General features: G+C 50.8%; 1 protein-coding gene across 3 annotated transcripts in view; it reads left to right on the top strand.

Moving 5' to 3' along the window:
* Positions 1–15,972, top strand: part of LOC123044386 (uncharacterized) — a 39,313-nt gene extending 23,341 nt beyond the window's left edge. Inside the window, exons 6-7 of one of the 3 annotated variants that reach the window (XR_006420056.1) lie at positions 14,848–15,145; positions 15,634–15,972. Coding sequence is in view for 2 of the 3 variants with exons in the window: in XM_044467114.1 (XP_044323049.1) it covers positions 14,848–14,964 (117 nt within the window). In the remaining variant the exon portion in view is untranslated. Of the gene's footprint in view, positions 1–14,366; positions 14,827–14,847 lie in introns of those variants that run through there. The other 2 variants (XM_044467114.1, XM_044467115.1) reach the window with 2 other exon arrangements.
* The last annotated feature ends 3,075 nt before the right edge of the window (positions 15,973–19,047 follow it).

Below are 19,047 nucleotides of genomic sequence, written 5' to 3'. Positions count from 1 at the left end.
ATTAGAATGGATGATGTGGATTACCTTGTTGAAAACAACACAAGGGATGAGTTTAGTAACTGGGGAGAGGCCCAACAGTAGAGAGTGAGTCCACTGTTGAAAAGTTATAGCATAACCAAGGAAACTGAGAGCAATCCCAGTTAGTGCTGATGAAAACACCTAGCGCTTGAGCATGCTCTCAAGAACTTGAGCATTTCCATATTCATCAAGGTTTTACCAACATCCATGATAGGGATCCCGGCAACACAACGTACTACCATAATGAATAGTGATGGACAATGCAGATGCAAAGGAAGATAACATCCTCTCAGATTTCACCTTAGCGAGGCCAAGGGGACAAAATCTGGATGATCGACCGAGAGACATTTAGCACTCGACTTCTAATGTTCTCCTTGATGTACTAGCGTATCCCATTCATAGATATGGTTTGGTATCTAGAACATCAAGTAAAGGTCGGACTTCGGGAGCACAAAAATCCATAAGGGACAACTAAGGAGTAAATCCTATGAAATCCTTATGGGGGGGTGGCCAACTTTTTCAATCAAGATACTACAATAATAGGTCTTCCGGCTGGGTGTGTTGGCCATGACATCCACTTTACCGTATTACAGAGAGACCAATATTATAGTTCTTGGGAAATGTTCCAACCATCATATCTGCCTGAGATTCAGATCTGGTTGGTGTCAGGATAATCCAGACTCATCGAGTCTAGAAAGAAAAATGAAAGTTTGCAACACAAATCGACGAGATGACGTTGCGAGATTCTCGGGGGATGAACTACGACAGTAATATCCAAAACATGAGCCATCTCTGCTACATACATGTGAACACGCTGTCGCAGACAAACATGACCACGTAGTAGTCTTATAATAAAACACTATCGAGTTCAGGTGGGGAACCATCAACGAGGATAATGAAGTCTTGTGCATGAACTAGTATTCGCACAACAACTCCTTTTCCCTTGAACAAATCAATCAGTGGCTTGGTGTGCTAGGAAACCCATATAGAATGGAGGCGGCCAACCTACCAACCCATAGAGTACTTCGCACATGTGCATGACCAACTTGGGACGATTCCAGAGGAAGCAACAACAAGCTTTCTCGAATTCACGGCGGCAACTTGCATCGATTGCACGTGAATTAAAGAAAGTCACTCCTTTCATCCAAACATATACCTCATGAATGGAACACGAAGGTAATGTTTACAAAAGTTTCCAACACTAGATGGATGTTCAACATGATCATGGAGGAGATAAGGATGTTGTCGATGGGCTCAACAACAATTCATCCAGGTTTCCATGAGGATGGAGTTCCATAATTATGTGAACAAGTGATAGCATTGGTCAGACCCAAAAGATATAATGGTGTATGCTCGAGGGAAATCCACGAGTAAGACAACATTACGAACATCGTTGGTTCTGATTTGATTTGATGATAGCCAACACTCAAATCAAAGGTTTGGGGTAAGACAATAGATCCAACAATTGACCACGAGGATCAATCAATAAAGATATCATCTTTCTTCAACACACACACGCAAATACATCCCTTTGGAATGAACTGAGTCGGACAAGCTTTCATCTTCCAACTCTCCAAGTTGTTGTTTAGCTTGACCAACTAGCTCAGGGGTATCCCACATAGATTCTTGGAGAAGGGGTGGTTTACAAAAAACCATCTTGATCACGAACTCAACATAGCGGTCAGGTGACAACCTGGTAATACTTCCGAGAAGATATTCCGAAAATCACAAACCATCGATATGTTACTAAGCTCGAGAACAACTTTGCTTTTCAGGGCAAGACGATATGATCAACAGGGCAAGGGTTTGACAAAATCCTAACTCATTGATCGAAGAGTGCACCAGAAATAAGGACTAGATAGCACGATCAACCTTAGGATGATGATTCAGTAACCAACACGCTAAGGATGAAATTATTGTCCATTAACTACCAAGCAATGGGGTTGCTAGCAGTATTGATTTCACACATAACAATTCACTTGTCAGCATTCCGGTTGCAACAACAAGGGAGCCAAGAAATGAATAATGAGAGTGAGAGGTATCACTGTACCAAGAGTTCATAGGATGGTGTGCAATTCCCATGATATTCCTGATATAAAGATAGTAATACTTCAAGGTAGAACAGACTAAAAACTGGATTGCATCTTGATCTGCGGAACACAACTGCTTTGACCCAAACCTGGATATGGAAGAGGTACCGGAGTTTGTTTCTCCTAGTCATTCTGGAATAGAAAGGCTGGATGGACCACAAGAGTAATAGGCATCGATGAACGAATGCACGCATACTCTTGAATATCAATTGATAGACAAGGTCAGAAGACAATTAAAGAGGGACAACCCAAAAGATCATATGATTTTCTGAGTTGTGGATGCATGGACTAGCATGTCGAACGAGTTCAACATATTTCTTCCAAATAACCCATGCAGAACGGTTGAACTGGCAGAGTCACAATATAGAATGGAGAACTCATTGAGAGCACTCTTGTTGTGATTTTTTGGTTCAGAAAGACTACTGCCATATTGGTTCATGGTATTGGAAGAACGATATACCACGGACCTCGAGGACTATCGCAAAGGTTACTAATATCCTAAAGGAACTAGCAACACTATCAACATGAGGTAAGTAGGGTGAATCTTGGGCTCAAGAGCCCAGGAATAGAATACCTAGCAAATAAATGGCATCACGGGATGCTCTCGAGATTGATGGCCAGAATCATCACACTGGGACACAAATCATGGCTAGATTACTAGATGATCCACTAAGACACCTAGGGTCATAATAATAACTCCAACATATATGTCGAGGCAATAAATTACCTCAACTCAGCAATTAGTGTGATCAGCCTGGCCCAAAGGAACATCAAAACTAGAGGGAAAGGATTGCAAGTGCATCAGATTGTTTAGAAACCTGGGATGACTCGGACAGCATAACGGCTGTAAATGCTCAAAAATATTGGAGACATGCTACAAAAATGGTGGCATAGCCACTCGAACATCATAACAACAAGGTTCTGAGATCAACTATGAATACACGGAGACAGTAGAAACTGAACTGAGGCTTGGATCCAACAATCCTATAAGTCTACGGATTAGTAACACGTGATCCTGATAGAAAGAAGAGAAAGCCTAGTTCCTTAACCCCGTAGGAAAGATAGGATGAGTCGGACCAGAAGGGCATAAGATATAAGGAGTAAAAAGAGCCTTACGTTCCATCCCACAATCAATTCCCCTACATATAACTAAAGCATTTCTAGACTCAACTTCGACCAGTTTGGCTTGATAATCCTACAGGCAGTCAAGCTCTAATACCAAAGCTGTCAGGACCCCGACTCAATGCCACATCGATCTAGCATGTAACACCTCATATCACTTTGCGGCCTCATGCACGGTATCCCCACGGGTGTCGCCTTACCTTTGCCCGGGACCGTTTGCGCCTTTTGGCACACGTATATGATAGTGTCGCTAGCATCCATATGATAAGGAGCCCGGGCTGACATGGCTAGTCGTAAACCCAAAGTGGCACAAACTTACAGGGACATGCATCCATGACCAAGCATCGAACGTGTCGGTCATCAGCGAGTGAATCCAGGCTGTAGCACTGGGCTAGCAGGACTCCGGTGAACCGGGCTGTAGCGGGCTAACAGGACTCCGGTATTCATCACGTGACATTTCCCCGAAGGGACAGACACAGGAACGAAGAAGGACACATGCCGGCCAGCCTAAGTGTTCCGGAGCAGTAGCAAGCTACCATGGCTCAGTGGAAGCACTAGGAGACATTTCCCGGTAAGAGAGGCTACTAAGGATAAACAACTAGATAGTCAGATCCCACACATATCAAGCATTTCAATAACATACACACAATATGCTCGATATGTGCAAATACAACATGGCATCACAACATGACTCTACAACTCAAGTATTTTATTCAATAGGCTCCGAAGAGCGAGATATTACAAACATGGGTCTCACGACCCAGCATTCAGAGCATAAAAGTCAAAGCACAAGCGGAAGCTTAACATGTCTGAGTACAGACATCTACAAATGAAAAAGGCTGAGATGCCTGACTATCTATCAGATCCTGCCGAGGGCACAAGATCGTAGCTGAGGTAACAAGCTAAACGTCGAAGTCCACGCGGAACTACTAGCGAGACTAAAGTCTCTCTGCAAAAACATAAAATAGGCAAACGTGAGTACAAATGTACCCAGGAAGACTTACATCAGAACTACCTACAAATGCATCATTATCAACAAAGGGGGTGGTGGAGTTTAACTGCAGCAAGCCAGCTTTGACTCGGTGGCTAACTTGAACTACGACTGCAAGTAACTCTTTTGAGGTGGCGCACACGAGTCCACATATTCACCATATCAATACACCACTATGGATCCTCTCCCGTCTCCTGACGAGAACGCCATCCGTAGCACTCACGCTTATCTTGCGTATTTTAGAGTATCCACTTTCACTTGTCTATGAACTGTATAGGCAACCCAGAAGTCCTTTTCCGTGGACACGGCTATTCGAATAGATCATATTAACCCTGCAGGGGTGTACTTCTTCACACACGCTCTCACCACTTACCGCCGTTTACACGACATGTACTCGGGAACCTTCAAGCGGAATCCCTGCAAGGGTGTCGGCCAAGACCTGACTAACCACACAAGTCTCTCGTCCAGGTTTATCGCCTATTCGGGTTCCATCCGCAAGGAGATCCGGCCGGGGTGTCGCTCACGGCCCCAAACGATGTGTGCAGGGTTCCCAAGCCCACCATCCGGGTGCCACTTGGTACACCAGGCCACTATGCCTAGTCTGTCCCAAGCCCACCTGTACCGGGTGCCACTTGGTAGACTACTAACACTACCTACAAACACCAGAAACTAGTTGCAACTCCTGGACAGAGATCAGGTTGATTAATAAGTCAAGAGAGCTTGGAGCGCCCGGAGCCCAATGTGTGGTAGTAACTGTTCATGGATCACAAACACAGAACTCAGTTCCTGAGGATGGCTGCAATGAGACAACCCACCATGTACTCCTACATGGCCTCTCACCGCTACCTTTACCAAATCGTGTTCACACACTTAGCTCTCAACAGTAGGACATGTTCACCACATTCCAATTCATCCCCGATGAATCAGACCTGACACAACTCTAAGCAATAGCAGGCATGACAAACAAGCATGAATGAGTAGGCACATCAGGGCTCAAACAACTCCTACTCATGCTAGTGGGTTTCATCTATTTACTGTGGCAATGACAGGTCATGCAGAGGAAAGGGGTTCAACTACCGCAGCATGTAACAGCTGAATCGTTGTTGTCCTAATACAGTAAAAGAGAGCAGGAGCGAGAGAGTGGGACTATATCGGAATGAACAAGGGGGTTTTGCTTGCCTGGCACTTCTGAAGATAGTATAGCTCTTTATCGGTGTCATTGAACTCATCGTTGGAACCACGTCTATCGAGAGGGGACAAACACCGGCAAACAAGGAAGAACACAATCAATGCAATGCACAATATGATGCATGATCATGGCATGGCAATATGCTGTGGTTTGAGATAATGCAACTAGCAGCAAGTTAAATGGAGTTGGTTTGAATCCAAGATTCAAATTCAAACTCCACATGTAGTTATTTAAATGCCATTCATTTTATTTGTCCTAAACAGTAGCCATAAGTTGTTCTAATATGCATGAAACCGGTATATATGGATAGATTGGATTTTTCTGATCATTTTTCATATATAAATTATTTCATTTGGAGTTACGGTTTATTTTCTATGGATTTTAGAAGTTTTGGGCATTTTCTGAAATTTATAAATCATTTCTGATTTATTTTAATTCCAGAAAATAAATACTGCATCAGCATTGAGTAAGCATGATGTCAGCAGGGTCAAAGGGCTTCCCCGGGTCAAACCTGACCATGGGTCCCACTGGTCAGTGTCACGGGCTGGTTAGTGTCGCTGACATGTGGGCCCAGTCAATGGCCACGTCAGCTTGGTCAAAGCTGACGCGTGGGCCCACTAAGGTTAATTAATACTAAAACATAAACTAAGCTATGTTTATTTAGACAGTGGGGCCCGTCTGTTAGTGGCTCTAGGGTTAATTAGCAGGGTCATTAGAGGCTAATGATGGGCCACGTCGACATCGCCGGAGTTCGGCCGGCGGCGACCCAAACCGACGACGGAGACGCTGCGGGAAGGCGCTACAGGGGACGGTTTTGAGCGTGGTTTGCGGCTATGAGTTGCTGGCAGTGCGGCGCATCTGGTGGTGGCCGCGTGGTGTGCTGGGGGTGGGAGTAGCAGCGGCGGCGACGAGCCAGGCGGCCGCCGGAGTTTGGACCTCGACGGAAACGAAGCTACAGTGGACGGGAGGACGAACGGATGCTTGTTCTGGGCTCCTGGGACCACGCTGAGCACAGACACGCGCTCAAACGCGGGCGGCAGCAACTGTGGCCGCGGCGGTTACGTAGCCGGCGGAGCAAAGCTCTCGGCCGCGACGGCGAAGCTAGCTAGAGGGACAAATCGACACGGGAAGTAGAGGGGAACGACGGAGGGGCTCACTGCGAAGTCGAGGAGAAGGTCAGCGGCTCGGGGGAGGCTTGACGGCGTCGGAATCCCGGCGGCGATATCCTGTGGCCGAGGGAGAAGATGAGGTCGAGGACGATGCGTCGGGGCTCTTCCAGTTGCGTGAGCCGGCAGAGAGGATGAAGGAGGCACTGCGGAGCTCGGGGGCGCATCGGAGAGGAGAGGGGGAGGCTCTGGTCGCGGTGGTGCTCGTCGGCGGCGACGAGCTCGCTCGGTTCGAGAGAGAGAGCGAAAGAGGCGAGGCAGGGAGAGAGGGGAGTGGTCGAGGGGGTCCAGGGGGGCTGCGTGGCGTCCAAAGCGACGTCGGGGAGGCGGCAGAAAGCAGGAGGTGGCCGGGGCGCGTGGCCGCGCGCGCGGGGCACACGCCCGACGTCCTTCTGTCCCAAGGAGGAGGACAACTGGCAGCTGGGCTGCACAGCACTGGGCCGTCCAGGAGCTGGGCCGGCCAGTGGGTCGCCAGGTAAGTGGCCCATGGCCTTTCTCTCTGTCTCTCCTCTCTCTTTTGTTTCTGTTTTGCTATTTTATTTTTCTGTTTTGATTTAGTTTCTAAACCAAATCATTTTTGTAGCTTCTGAAAATTATTATGTGGCCTGATACAAAATATTCAGAGCCACTCACAAGTTTTCAGAATTTTTTGGAGTTATAAAAGTATTTATAGGAATTTATATCTCTAATTCAAATAAGTATTGATTTAATTCAAAGACCAAAATGTCCTGGAAAAGTGTGTATCATCTCTGGTTAAGGTTTTCACCTTTTCCCATAAATCATGAACATTTATGAGGGCATTTTGGGTTTATTGAAAAAGATTTTATTTGATCCTATTTGAATTCTTTCTGATGCTAGGGTTTGATCAATCCCCATTTCAACTTAAATAATATTTAAACATGATGCAACAGACAAGTGCTAGCCTAGTGCAAGGTAAAGCTAGGGATGTGACATCCAGGTCCTCCCAACACCCAATTGATTCTGCTGGCAAGCTATTAGGCCAATGTCGAGCTGGTCCTTTAAGCTTGAGTGGGAGGTATTTGATGGCGTGAAGATCATCACCGCGGGTCATGTGGATATGAAGGAGATAGTCTTTGATCCAAACCGCGGGGTCTGTTGTGCCATAATAGGATTCAATATTCGCGGGTTTAAACCCTTCGGGGATTTGATGATCCATTACTTCATCTGTGAAGCATAGTGGGTGTGCGGCGCCTCTGTATTGGGCTATATCAGGACGTAGCTCAAACGAGCTTTGTCTACTGTGTTCGGCCCGGCCGGACTTGCTGTGTCCGGCGCGACGGTAGTCGTCGCGTATCATGGGGCGCCCACGCGATCCGTAGATTGATCTTGATTGTCTTCCCTTATCCTCCAATATATCTCGCAAGTCCAGAGCGTTCCCCTGTGGCTTTGTGCTTTTCGAGCGATGCCGGGGTACGGTTTTAGTGTAGGGCTTAGAGGCCTCTCTGTCGCGGCCACGGGGTGGTCGGCCAGCCGTATTGTGCGCTGGTGATGCAGGTCTATATGCCTCCTCCTCTAATCGGGGGAGCAGCTTGCGTTTGGGGTAGCTTTTGGAGGGGCATTCGAGTTCATGCTCTTCGGCCGCAAGGACTTCAGTCCATTTGTCGGCTAGCAGATCTTGATCAGCTCTAAGATGTTGCTAGTTTTTCTTGAGGCTACTTGCCGTGGCCATAAGCCTGCGTTTAAAACACTCTTGTTCGACGGGATCCTCAGGCACGACGAATTCGTCGTTGTCGAGGCTTGCCTCGTCTCCAGAGGGAGGCATGTAATTATCATCCTCTACCTCTTCGTCTGCCGCTCTCTCATGAGGGCTGGCTTCTCCGTCCTCCTGTGCTGAATCTTGCTAGAGGGGGTTGTCTTCGGCACTGTCTGGGGTGTTATTATCTCCGGTGCCGGAATCTCCATTCTTGCTATGGCGGGATTTAGAACGGCGCCGCTGACGCCGGCGCTTAGGCTGTTTCTTGGAGGGGTCTTCCCCCGCTGTTCCCTCGCCATTCCCATCCTTTGGGATATCCACCATGTATATGTCATATGATGAGGTGGCTTTCTAGTGCCCAGTAGGCGCTGGTTCTTCGTCGTCTCCAGCATCGTCGTCCATACCGTCGATGTCTTCGGAGTCGAAGTCTAGCATGTCGGTTAGATCGTCGACAGTGGCTACTAAGTGGGTGGTGGGTGGGCTTTGAATTTCTTCGTCGTCCGCATCCCAACCGTCCTGACCGCAGTTCGGCCAAGGCTCTCCTGATAACGAGAGATACTTTAGCGAATTCAGGATGTCGCCGAAAGGTGAGTGTTGAAAGATGTCCGCAGCGGTGAACTCCATGATCGGCGCCCAATCGGATTCGATTGGAGGGGGCGCGGGAGGTTCGGAGTCCGGCGAGGAGTCCGGAACCTCGGAGTCATGAGTTTCACAAGGGACAAGGTCAGTATTCGGCTCCATCGCCATAGAGGTTGCAGGCCCCGAGGCGGTGTCTAGCCACCCGTCCTCGATCTGCGCAGCCGGCTCCGAATTAAGGGTCAGAGCGGACTCTGTGCGGCCTCCAGGGCACTGTCCGGCAGTGGAGCTAAATCATGCCCATCGTGACAGTGTGGCGCGCTCGGCTATGGCTTGAATCCATCGAAGATCAAGTCTCCGCGGATGTCAGCCCTGAAGTTCAGACTTCCAAATCTGACCTGACGGCCAGGGGCGTAGCTTTTGATCTGCTCCAGATGGCCAAGCGAATTGGCCCGCAGTGCAAAGCCGCCGAATACGAAGATCTGTCCGGGGAGAAAAGTCTCACCCTAGACTGCGTCGTTGTTGTTGATGATCGAAGGAGCCATCGAGCCTATCGATGACGACACAGAGGAACTCTCAATGAAAGCATCAATGTCGGTGTCAAAACCGGCGGATCTCGGGTAGGGGGTCCCGAACTGTGCGTCTAGGGGGATGGTAACAGGAGACAAGGGACACGATGTTTTTACCCAGGTTCGGGCCCTCTCGATGGAGGTAAAACCCTACTCCTGCTTGATTGATATTGATGATATGGGTAGTACAAGAGTGGATCTACCACGATATCAAGGAGGCTAAACCCCTAGAAGCTAGCCTATGGTATGATTGTTGTCCTGTCCTATGGACTAAAACCCTCCAGTTTATATAGACACGGGAGAGGGCTAGGGTTACACAGAGTCGGTTACAATGGTAGGAGATCTACATATCCGTATCGCCAAGCTTGCCTTCCACGCCAAGGAACGTCCCATCCGGACGCGGGACGGAGTCTTCAATCTTGTATCTTCATAGTCTTGGAGTCCGGCCGATGATGATAGTTCGGCTATCCGGACACCCCCTAGTTTGGGACTCCCTCACCGGCTCTCGGCCAGATGGGCCGTCTGCGTCTCCAGCTCCCAAACCTTGGAGTTGTAGGCGGTCGCGCGGAGATTATGATAGTCCTGCAGAAAAGACACTAGATGAAGTCAGCAGTCGACAAATTGCAAGTTAAAGTTCCGACCCGCCTGCTCAGCAGCTGGCCCAGAACTTGGTGACCACACCCAGTGGGTGCGCTTGCACGCCCCCACAAGAGAAGCAAGAGGACCATCCGAAGAAGAAACCCAAAGACAACTTACCCGGATGGCGGTGCGCGACTCCAAGTAAGCCTCGTTGCAGCGCTTGAGCGCCTCCGCCTCTGCCCGGAGCTTGGCCTAGACGACAAGAGATGCCTGGTTCAAGGCGCCAGTCCCGCCCCCGTGTATCCAACCCACGGGCGCGGCGCTGGTCGCCTCAGTATCGGGGGCCGACGAGCTCGTGGCGCCGATCTCCTGCGGCCGCGGTGCTGAGGCCGCCTTCTCCAGATAGCGGCGTGTGGGGATGCGGACCGAAGGAACAAGGACCGTTACCACCGTATTTTCGACCGGCGGCACCGGAGGCGCCACTCGCTACTCGTCCTGCGGCTCGCTGGCTGGCGGAGGCGGCGGGGGCGGGGGCGGCGACACGAAGACATCCGGCATGGCTACGTCGCCGCTCCCCTGCTCCCGGATCGGGAAGTCACCACCAGCTCCTCCGGCCGTCGCCTCGAATTCAGGCGGAGGCGGCGCAGTGTTCAGGGGCGCCACGAGCAGCGGCTCTTGGCGGCGTACGGCCTCCGCGAGCCACTCCTTCTCCGCGGCCTGGGCCTCCGCCTGCGCCAGCGCCCTTTCAGCAGACGCAGCGGACAAGGCCGCCTGCTCCCTGGCCAGGCGGTCAGCCTCTTCCTCGCGCGCCTCCCACGCGTTCCGCTCTATCGCCTCTCGGAGGTTGGCGGTCGGGTCGATGCGCCAACTGGTCGAGGAGGTCGCCACCGACCTGAGGACCGAGCCGGCGCCCGACTTCTCGAGGGTTAGCGGGGCCCTGAAACAAGGAGACAAGTCGGAAGGCTTTCATGCCAGATTGACGAAAAGACAAGGAGAAAGGGAAGGATACTTACATCGACACCATAACAGGCACCTTCGGCTGCCTCTGATATTGGGCCATCTTGGCCGCGGTTTCTTTCCGCCTGGTCACCGCGGCCGGGTTCTTGGGCTTCTTTGGAGCGCTGCCGAACAGGGTCAAGCCCTGTTTCTGCTTGCGCTTGCCGCCTGGAGTGGGCGGTCCAGAAGAGGGGCCAGCGCCAGTGGTGGCGGAGCTCCGGGCGGGGCACGGCTCGTCTTCGTCTTCGTCGTCGTCAGGCCAAGTCTCTACGCCGCCGCCTCCCTCGGAGCCGCCTGCTCCACTACCTCCGTCAGCCCTGCCACCGCCGCCTGTCGCATCGTCAGCCAGGGCGGCCGCCCCCAAGTCAGGGTCGTCCAAATCGCTCTCCGCCCTGTCCCCCTGGAGGGCATCACCCGGCCCCAGGAGGGCGGCCGTTGCCTCGGACATGTAAATCTGCAACCAAGAAAGGGCGGCGTCATAAAAAGAAACGAAGCTGAAGGAAACAGTTCAAAGGACAAAAAGAAGAAACTTACAGCGGGAGGAGGGTTGTGGCGAGAGTATGGCCGCTTCCCGTACCGCCACTCCTTCTCTGACATTTTGAGGTCGGAGATCTCGTTTACCATCCGCGAAACTTCAGCGGGCGGCATCCCTTTCGTGTACAGCCATCACGGATCGCGGTGTCCGCCCATCTGGAAGATCGGATGAGGGCGGCTCTGGAGCGGGAGGACCCGGCGCTCGACAAAGGCGACGAGGAGGTCGGAGGCCACGAGGCCCTCCGACTCCTGGAGCACTCAGAGTCGGCCGATGGCGGCCGCCGCGTTTGCCGACACCGGCTTCAGTTTGTACTTCCAGGAAGTGCGAGCTCCGGTGGGGGGCCGGCCTCATAGGCCGGCAGGTTGAGGAAGTCGGCAGCTGGGTCCATGTTCTCGACGTAGAAGTAAGACTGCTGCCACATCTTCACCGACTGCGCCAGCTTGATGACGGGGAAGGCGTTCCGCTTCGCCGGCCGACGCACAGCGACAAAGCCCCCGCACTCGGCTGCCGTCTCCTTGGCGGAGGTGCCGAGCTTCCCATAAAAGAATGCTCCCCGATGCCGAGGTAGCCCTCGCATGCCGTTACGAAGGCGGAGAGCAGAGTCACGGCGTTGGGCGTGAGGTGGTGAGGCTGAAGGTTGTAAAAGTTGAGAAAAGAGCGGAAGAAGTCGCTCACCAGAAGGCCGAAGCCGCGGAGGAAATGCGAGCGGAAGACGACCCGCTCGCCTTCCTGCGGCACCGGCGAGATCTCCGTCTCCGGCGGCACCCGCGCCTTGACAAAGGCCGCGCTGGGCATCCGGCTCGTGTCGCGGAGGAAGGAGATGTGATCCTCGATCACGGTCGATCCATCCCAGTCGCCCATGGCTCTGGCTGGCGGCGCGGGGAGGAGAAACGTGTCAGCGGCGGGCAACGACGGCGGCACTACGGCAGCATCAACAATGGAAGAAGAAGAAGAAGAAGAGTGGGAGGGGGCGCGTGAGCTTGCCGCACCTCTCCCCCCTCCCTACTTATAGCGCCCGGGCTATGAAGCCGAGGGGGCGGGACGTGGGGTCGTGGGATTAACTGCGCCCATGTCCCCACGACCCCCCGTTTCCCACGCACATTCACCACACCGTAAATAATCGTGGGGAATGGCAACCATCCCCTTCGGCGCAGTGGATCCGCCCGGTTGCCGAGGCACGGTAGTGGCAGGCCCGGTCCAGTGTCACGTCCCATCCAGAACGTGGGGCGGCAGGCTGACCAGGCTGACGTGCGCCGCGTGGAGCGTCCGTGGCGGGCGGTGGCCTGGGAAGCTTAGCAGGCACGCCACCTACCTCCCGCCTTGAAGTTCAAAAACCTATCGTACAGGCTCCGCCTGGAAGAAGTCGGCCTCGGCAGTCGGCTGGCCGCATGGCGGGCCGGCACCTTCCCGGAGCCCAGTGAGGGAGGAAGCCGCTGAGGCTTCGCAGCCCCTCGACCGTGGTGCCTCACCGGCTTCGGGGACTACTGTCCGAGTAATGGGCCACGGGTAGGCTCACCCGAGTCCCTGGTTTTATCAAGACTTTGGGCCAGCTCCGCCTGGCTGGACCCCGAGCTGAGGCTCCACCCTCTGGGGCCGGCTGGCTTAGCGGCCGGCTGCCAGAGGGCGGCCGACCCAAGTCTACGGCGCTCCGGGTGACCGGCTCCTGGTGCCCGCCTTCCAGAGAGGGCGGCAACGGGCAGGCGGCCACCTCACGACTATGGTGCGGCCGAGCCCCCATCAAGAGTACAAGTCAAAGCATGGCTACAGTGAAGCACGTCGCCTCCCACGCTCGAGATGGGTGTGGCAACAGTGCTCCGTATAGACGGAGATCTCCGCACGACGGAGCACTGTGCCGAATTTACCCTGACATCGCTCCGGGCAGGCGGAGCCCTGTTCCCCACGACGACCTGTCCGGACGGCCTGCCAGAGGCGGGCCCTATCGGGCAGTGACCCTAAGGAAGATGGCGGAAGCTCGACCAGGCGGATTCGAGAGGGGCCGGCCTCCAGCAGGTGGCCGTCCCTTGTCCTGAAGCGATAACACCATTAAGCTGATAAGACCAGGTGTGGCTACAGTGGCCTCCCGCCAGGCGGCGGGACTGTAGCCACGCTAAGATGACCAAGCCCCCATCACCAACGACACGGCTACAGTAAGCAGCCACCAACTAGTCGGCGGGGCCCAATAGGCGGCGGGCCCCAGCGGTCGGCGGAGAAGCCAGAGGCTGGGGACACTGACAGACGGGTCCAGCAGCCGTCCAGATTACCATTGTGCCCCTGGAGGTAGGCCTATATAAACCCCCCAGGCCACCCATGCAAAGGGTTCCTACTCCATTAGAACTAGCCAGTCCCCTAGAGCAGGAAGAGAGCTAGCCTTGCCTCCTTCTGCCTCTAGCACACAGCTCAAGGAGCACCATTGTATCACTTGTGCCTTAGTGATCATGCGGAGACCCCGCAGAGCAGGACTAGGGGTGTTATCTCCTAGGAGAGCCCCAAACCTGGGTAAAGTACGCCGGCGTTCGTGTCCACGCCTTATCCCGCTTCCAGGCACCGGCGATGTTCTACTCGCTCCCACCACGATAAGCCATCCATTGGCATATGTCGCACCCAACCCCCGACAAACAGAGACAGATTACAATGATAATTTTCTCAAAAGAAAATGTTGAATTGCAATCCTAAATCAATTCTCTGTTTATGATTACTTGTGTATTATTCTGGTTCTTGTTCCATTATAGTGCATTCTTCCATAGCATAAGGAATGCTTTTTTTATCATTTATATATATACTCTGTTATTTTTAATCATGACCTATGATGGATGACTTGTAGTATATCTTCGTCGGTTCTTTCGAAGTGGATGGGAGAAAGTGAAAACTGGTCACGAACATCATTTGGAAGAATGTTGGACTCAGACATAATGGTCCCTAATCTAACATGGAGTAAAGGGAACCCATTTACGAATTTAATTTTTCCGCGGTTAGACCGACGTGTTCCCATGTAATTCTCAATGTATGCTGGATTGTCTCTTTCTATCTTTATGGAATGACATGCAATTCTCTTGTGCATTCGGGAAAAAAATTGGGCAACCTTTAAATTCTGATGAAGCCTTTGATACTTCTTCTTTTATCTTGTAAATTTCTTTTTACAGTGTTAACGCACGACTTAACTATTATTATGGTTTTCCACCGCCATTTTGTTTGTTAGTTATACATGTTGGGACTGTTCATTTTTGTATTAGCCATTTTCAGTTCCTCACATTTGATTTCCGTTGAAGTTATTTTTACTGATCAACATGTTGCTATTTCTGCAGATGACACTTCAATCTTCTTTATATTCAAGTGCAGAAAGATTTCAGGATGTGTCCTCTTTTTTTTGTTGGCACTATCGGGTCACGCCCTCTTGCAATGCAAGATTATCCATATTTTGAAGTCATTTTTATGCTGATGTCATTATATTTTTTCAAATAGATAGATGCCATGAGTAAACACTTGTTGAGTTGCGGGCTGGTATTGTTGAATTAGAGGCTGCTACTGACTACCAATATTGTAAAGATACTGACATGATGTGTTCCATACTGAGAATCACGAGAAGATTTTTATTGAGCTTGAGTGAGTAACTGTATCTACTTATTTTGTTAACCACCTTCGTAGTGTATGCTATATTTAGGTTGTGGACTTATTGATCCCTTAGGGTTGCTTGTAAATGCATGTAGAATAGATTGCTAGGAGCAGTTCACTAAACAATCTTGCAGAACGAATTGCATCTTAATGTGACTTGACTGAGTACCATTTTAGCTTGTAGTATATGTCAACACATATAGATTCATAGGGCTTGCAGAAAGCATATTAGATCTGAGTATGGGATTAGCTTCAGCATATAGAGTAGCAAGGAGCGACAAATGTTTACAGGGTAGATATCGTGCATAGAAGAAACCTAAGGAGCATGGTTACTATCATGTGCAAAAACTCTTTGATTGAGATAGCAACAGTAGCAAGGTGAATTGCAATGTATGAATATATTGTTGTTAGTCTATTAGTTTGACTTTGTGTAGATGGCATGGTATTTGGAAAGTAAAACTCTTTCCGCTTTTTTGCAGCAAGGCTGGTGTGGATCATATCACTCTTATTAGACTTATTTTGTCGATGATATTGATGAATCTGGAGGAGATGCCCTTAGATATCATCAAATACTATCGAAAATAGCAATTTGCATGATGTGGTGGGATGGAGTACCGCCTTCTTGATCTTTTATGGTTTATTCATGTTGCTGAAGTGCAAACGTATGAGTCAAGGGTGGTAGTGCCATGTGCTTTTTTACACATGTCATTGTACTTGTGATTTCCTGAATATTTTGTTAAATAGTGAAGGATATTTTGGAACAATGATGTTTTCAATTTTCAAGACACATGATAAGAGACCAACTGGTGAAACTGGGCATCGCCTCACATATAGCTTTTTAGTTTAAGATAGTACTCCCTCTGTAAAGAAATATAGTGATCTAAATGCTCTTATATTTCTTTACGAGGGGAATATGTTTTTATTTTCTGCTATGATTTGTCAAGTTGCTTATGATGTTTTGAACATCTAACAAATGTTGACAAAAAGAGCATATTTGGTATGCCTTTCTTGCACAGGTCCAATGTTGGATAATCATAACATCAATGAAATTTCTAAGATTACGTGTGTTACACGTGCAAGCTTACTAGTATTAATTAAAGAGAATAGAATAGAGTTTTTAGTGTTACAACACCCCCTAATACAGTTCTCCCAGCATGATTTCTTCCAATTTCTTAACACCCTTAACTACCCAAAGCACCACCTCTTGTTTAATCTCATGGAGAAGGATTGCCGGTGGGGCGCTCTTCTAGCAAAACACTCATGCATTACTTTCATTCTAAATGGCCCAAGAGGTGAGCCTAGCAAGCGAGGCAACAGTCTTGCAGTTTGGGATGCTAGCGTCAGAAAGACCAACCCACCAAGATTCTAGTATCAATGCTCCCAGGTTGCAGCCAGTCTTTGATCATGCCTCATAATCTAGTTGTGTACTGACACTTGTATAGGAGGTGGTCCATTGACTCCTATACACTTGCATAGCGGGCATAGGCTATAGTTCGGCCGCCCACGTTTGGCCAATCTATACGCAAGTCCAAATCCTATTTTGAATGACCAACTAAATGAAAATTTTCACTTTTGGCGGCGCCAAGGACTTTTTTTAAGATCAGATCACTAACCACCCTTGCTGGATGGTGCCTTGAAATTGATCTCTCTAGCGGACTTCACCTAGTAAATGCCACTAGGGGTGTGCTCCCAAACAATGTCATAAACCATAACATACAAATTATTTGCACAACTTTCTTAAAAGTTACCCATACAAACAAGAAACATGGACATATATCTGCAGAAATTAGTGATGCATGAAAGAGCCATGTAAGTTAGGAAGAAAAGAATTGCATGCATCGATAATTCATTGATTGTGTGCATGATGTACATATATAGGTACAGGGTGGACCAGCCTCTACTTGTCTCCCAAGATGTACAAATATACAGAGAGGAGAGAGAGGAGATACAACGGTATAAATACAAGACCCTAGTCCTATACATATATAACAGACAACATATGTTCAACACCCCCCCACAGTCGAAGTGTCATTGGAGACGCAGAGATTGGACCGAAACTCCTCAAAGATTGTGGTCGGTAGTCCCTTTGTCATAACATCGGCGAACTGCTGAACGGTAGGCACGTGTAGAACCAAATCCTCCCGAGCGCCACCTATTCTCGAATGAAGTGTATATCAAGCTCGATATGCTTCGTGCAGCGATGATGAATAGGGTTGGCGGGGAGGTAAACGGCAGAGACATTGTCGCAGTAGTCGATCGTGGCTTTGTGAACCTCACAAAGCAACTCCTGGAGCAACTGACAGAGACAAGAGCACTAGGCAACGTCGTTAGCCACTCCCCGATACTCTGCCTCGACACTCGAGCCAGAAACCATGGGTTGTCGCTTGGACGGCCATGAAATTAGCGAGGGCCCGAGATAGACACAGCAGCCTGACATAGAACGGCGAGTGTTGGGGCAGCAAGCCCAGTTGGCATCGGAGTAGGCAACAATGTCGATGGAGGCCGAAGCCTTCAGGGTGAGACCCAATGTCATAGTGTCACGTATGTATCGAAGAGTACGTTTCACCAGAGTCCAGTGAGAATCACGGGGGAGTGCATGTGAAGGCACACCTGCTGCACTGCATACTGCAGGTTCGGGCAGGTGCGTGTCAGATAGTGGAGGGCACCGACGATGGAGCGATAGAACACAACGTCAGGCGCAGGAGAGCCCTCCAGGGCAAAGACCTCCACCTTGGTGTCAACAGGCGTGGGGGCGGGCTTGCAGTTAAGCATACCCACTCGCTCGGGCAACTCATGAGCATACTTCTGCTGATGCAGAAAAACCCGTCGGCACGGCGAACGACCTCAATGCCAAGGAAGTAATGCATAGCTCCCAAATCCTTGAGGGAAAACTCGTCCCGGAGATGACTCGTGAGCTGCTGGAGAAGCTCAGTTGAAGATGCCGTCAGGATGATGTCATCGACAGAGCAGAAGGTACCCAGTGGCAGCACCCTGATGATAAACGAAGAGTGAAGCATCGGAGCGGGTGGACTAAAAGCCAAGCTACAGGAGGAAGGCCGCGATACGCTGGTACCATGCTCGTGGCGCCTGCTTCAACCCATAGAGAGAACGGGAGAGCAAGCACACGTGATGTGGATGCTCAGCGTCGATGAAACCGGTGGGCTGCTGACAATACACTTGCTCTACAAGGTGCCTATGCAGAAAGGCGTTGGAAACGTCCAACTGATGCACAGGCCAAGCGCGAGAGACCGCCAACTGAAGGACGGTGCGGATCGTGCCTATTTTGACAACCGAGGTGAAAGTGTCGGTGAAGTCCACACCGGCACGCTGTCGAAATCCGCGAACCACCCAACGAGCTTTGTTGCACTCGAGAGAACCATCAGGGTGTGTCTTCTGGCGGAACACCCACTTGCCACTGATGACGTTAGCATGGGGAGGCTACGGAATAAGATGCCACATACGGTTGCGCTGGAATGCGTCGAACTCCTCCCGCATCACCGCAAGCCAATGAGGATCGCGAAGGGCTGGGTGAGTGGAGGAGGAAATGGGTGATGGTGTCGATGTCGAAGCGGCACACACATACTCCTCTGAAGTGTAGCGCGTACTCGGCCGATGCACACCGACCAGGGCCCGTGTCGTCACGCCAAGAGGTGGTACAGCAGCCGGAGCGGGCTAATAGCGACGGGCGAGGGTGGAGTCAAGCCCGTCGTAGAGGGGCTGGCAGGTGAGCCAGCGGCAGCAGCGCCGCCAGTAGCGCCAGCGACGATAGTGGCTGCAGCGCCAGCGGAGCCAGCAGCGGCGCCGACAGCAGCAAAGCCAGCAGGGGTGCCGACAGAGGCGGCCGCCATGACTTCATCGTTCACCGGTCCAGAGGAAGAGACGCTGGCCGAGGC

This window comes from Triticum aestivum, chromosome 2B (genome assembly GCF_018294505.1).
Source record: "Triticum aestivum cultivar Chinese Spring chromosome 2B, IWGSC CS RefSeq v2.1, whole genome shotgun sequence".
Classification (NCBI taxonomy): Eukaryota; Viridiplantae; Streptophyta; class Magnoliopsida; order Poales; family Poaceae; genus Triticum; species Triticum aestivum.
This window is presented reverse-complemented; position numbering and strand designations above follow the sequence as displayed.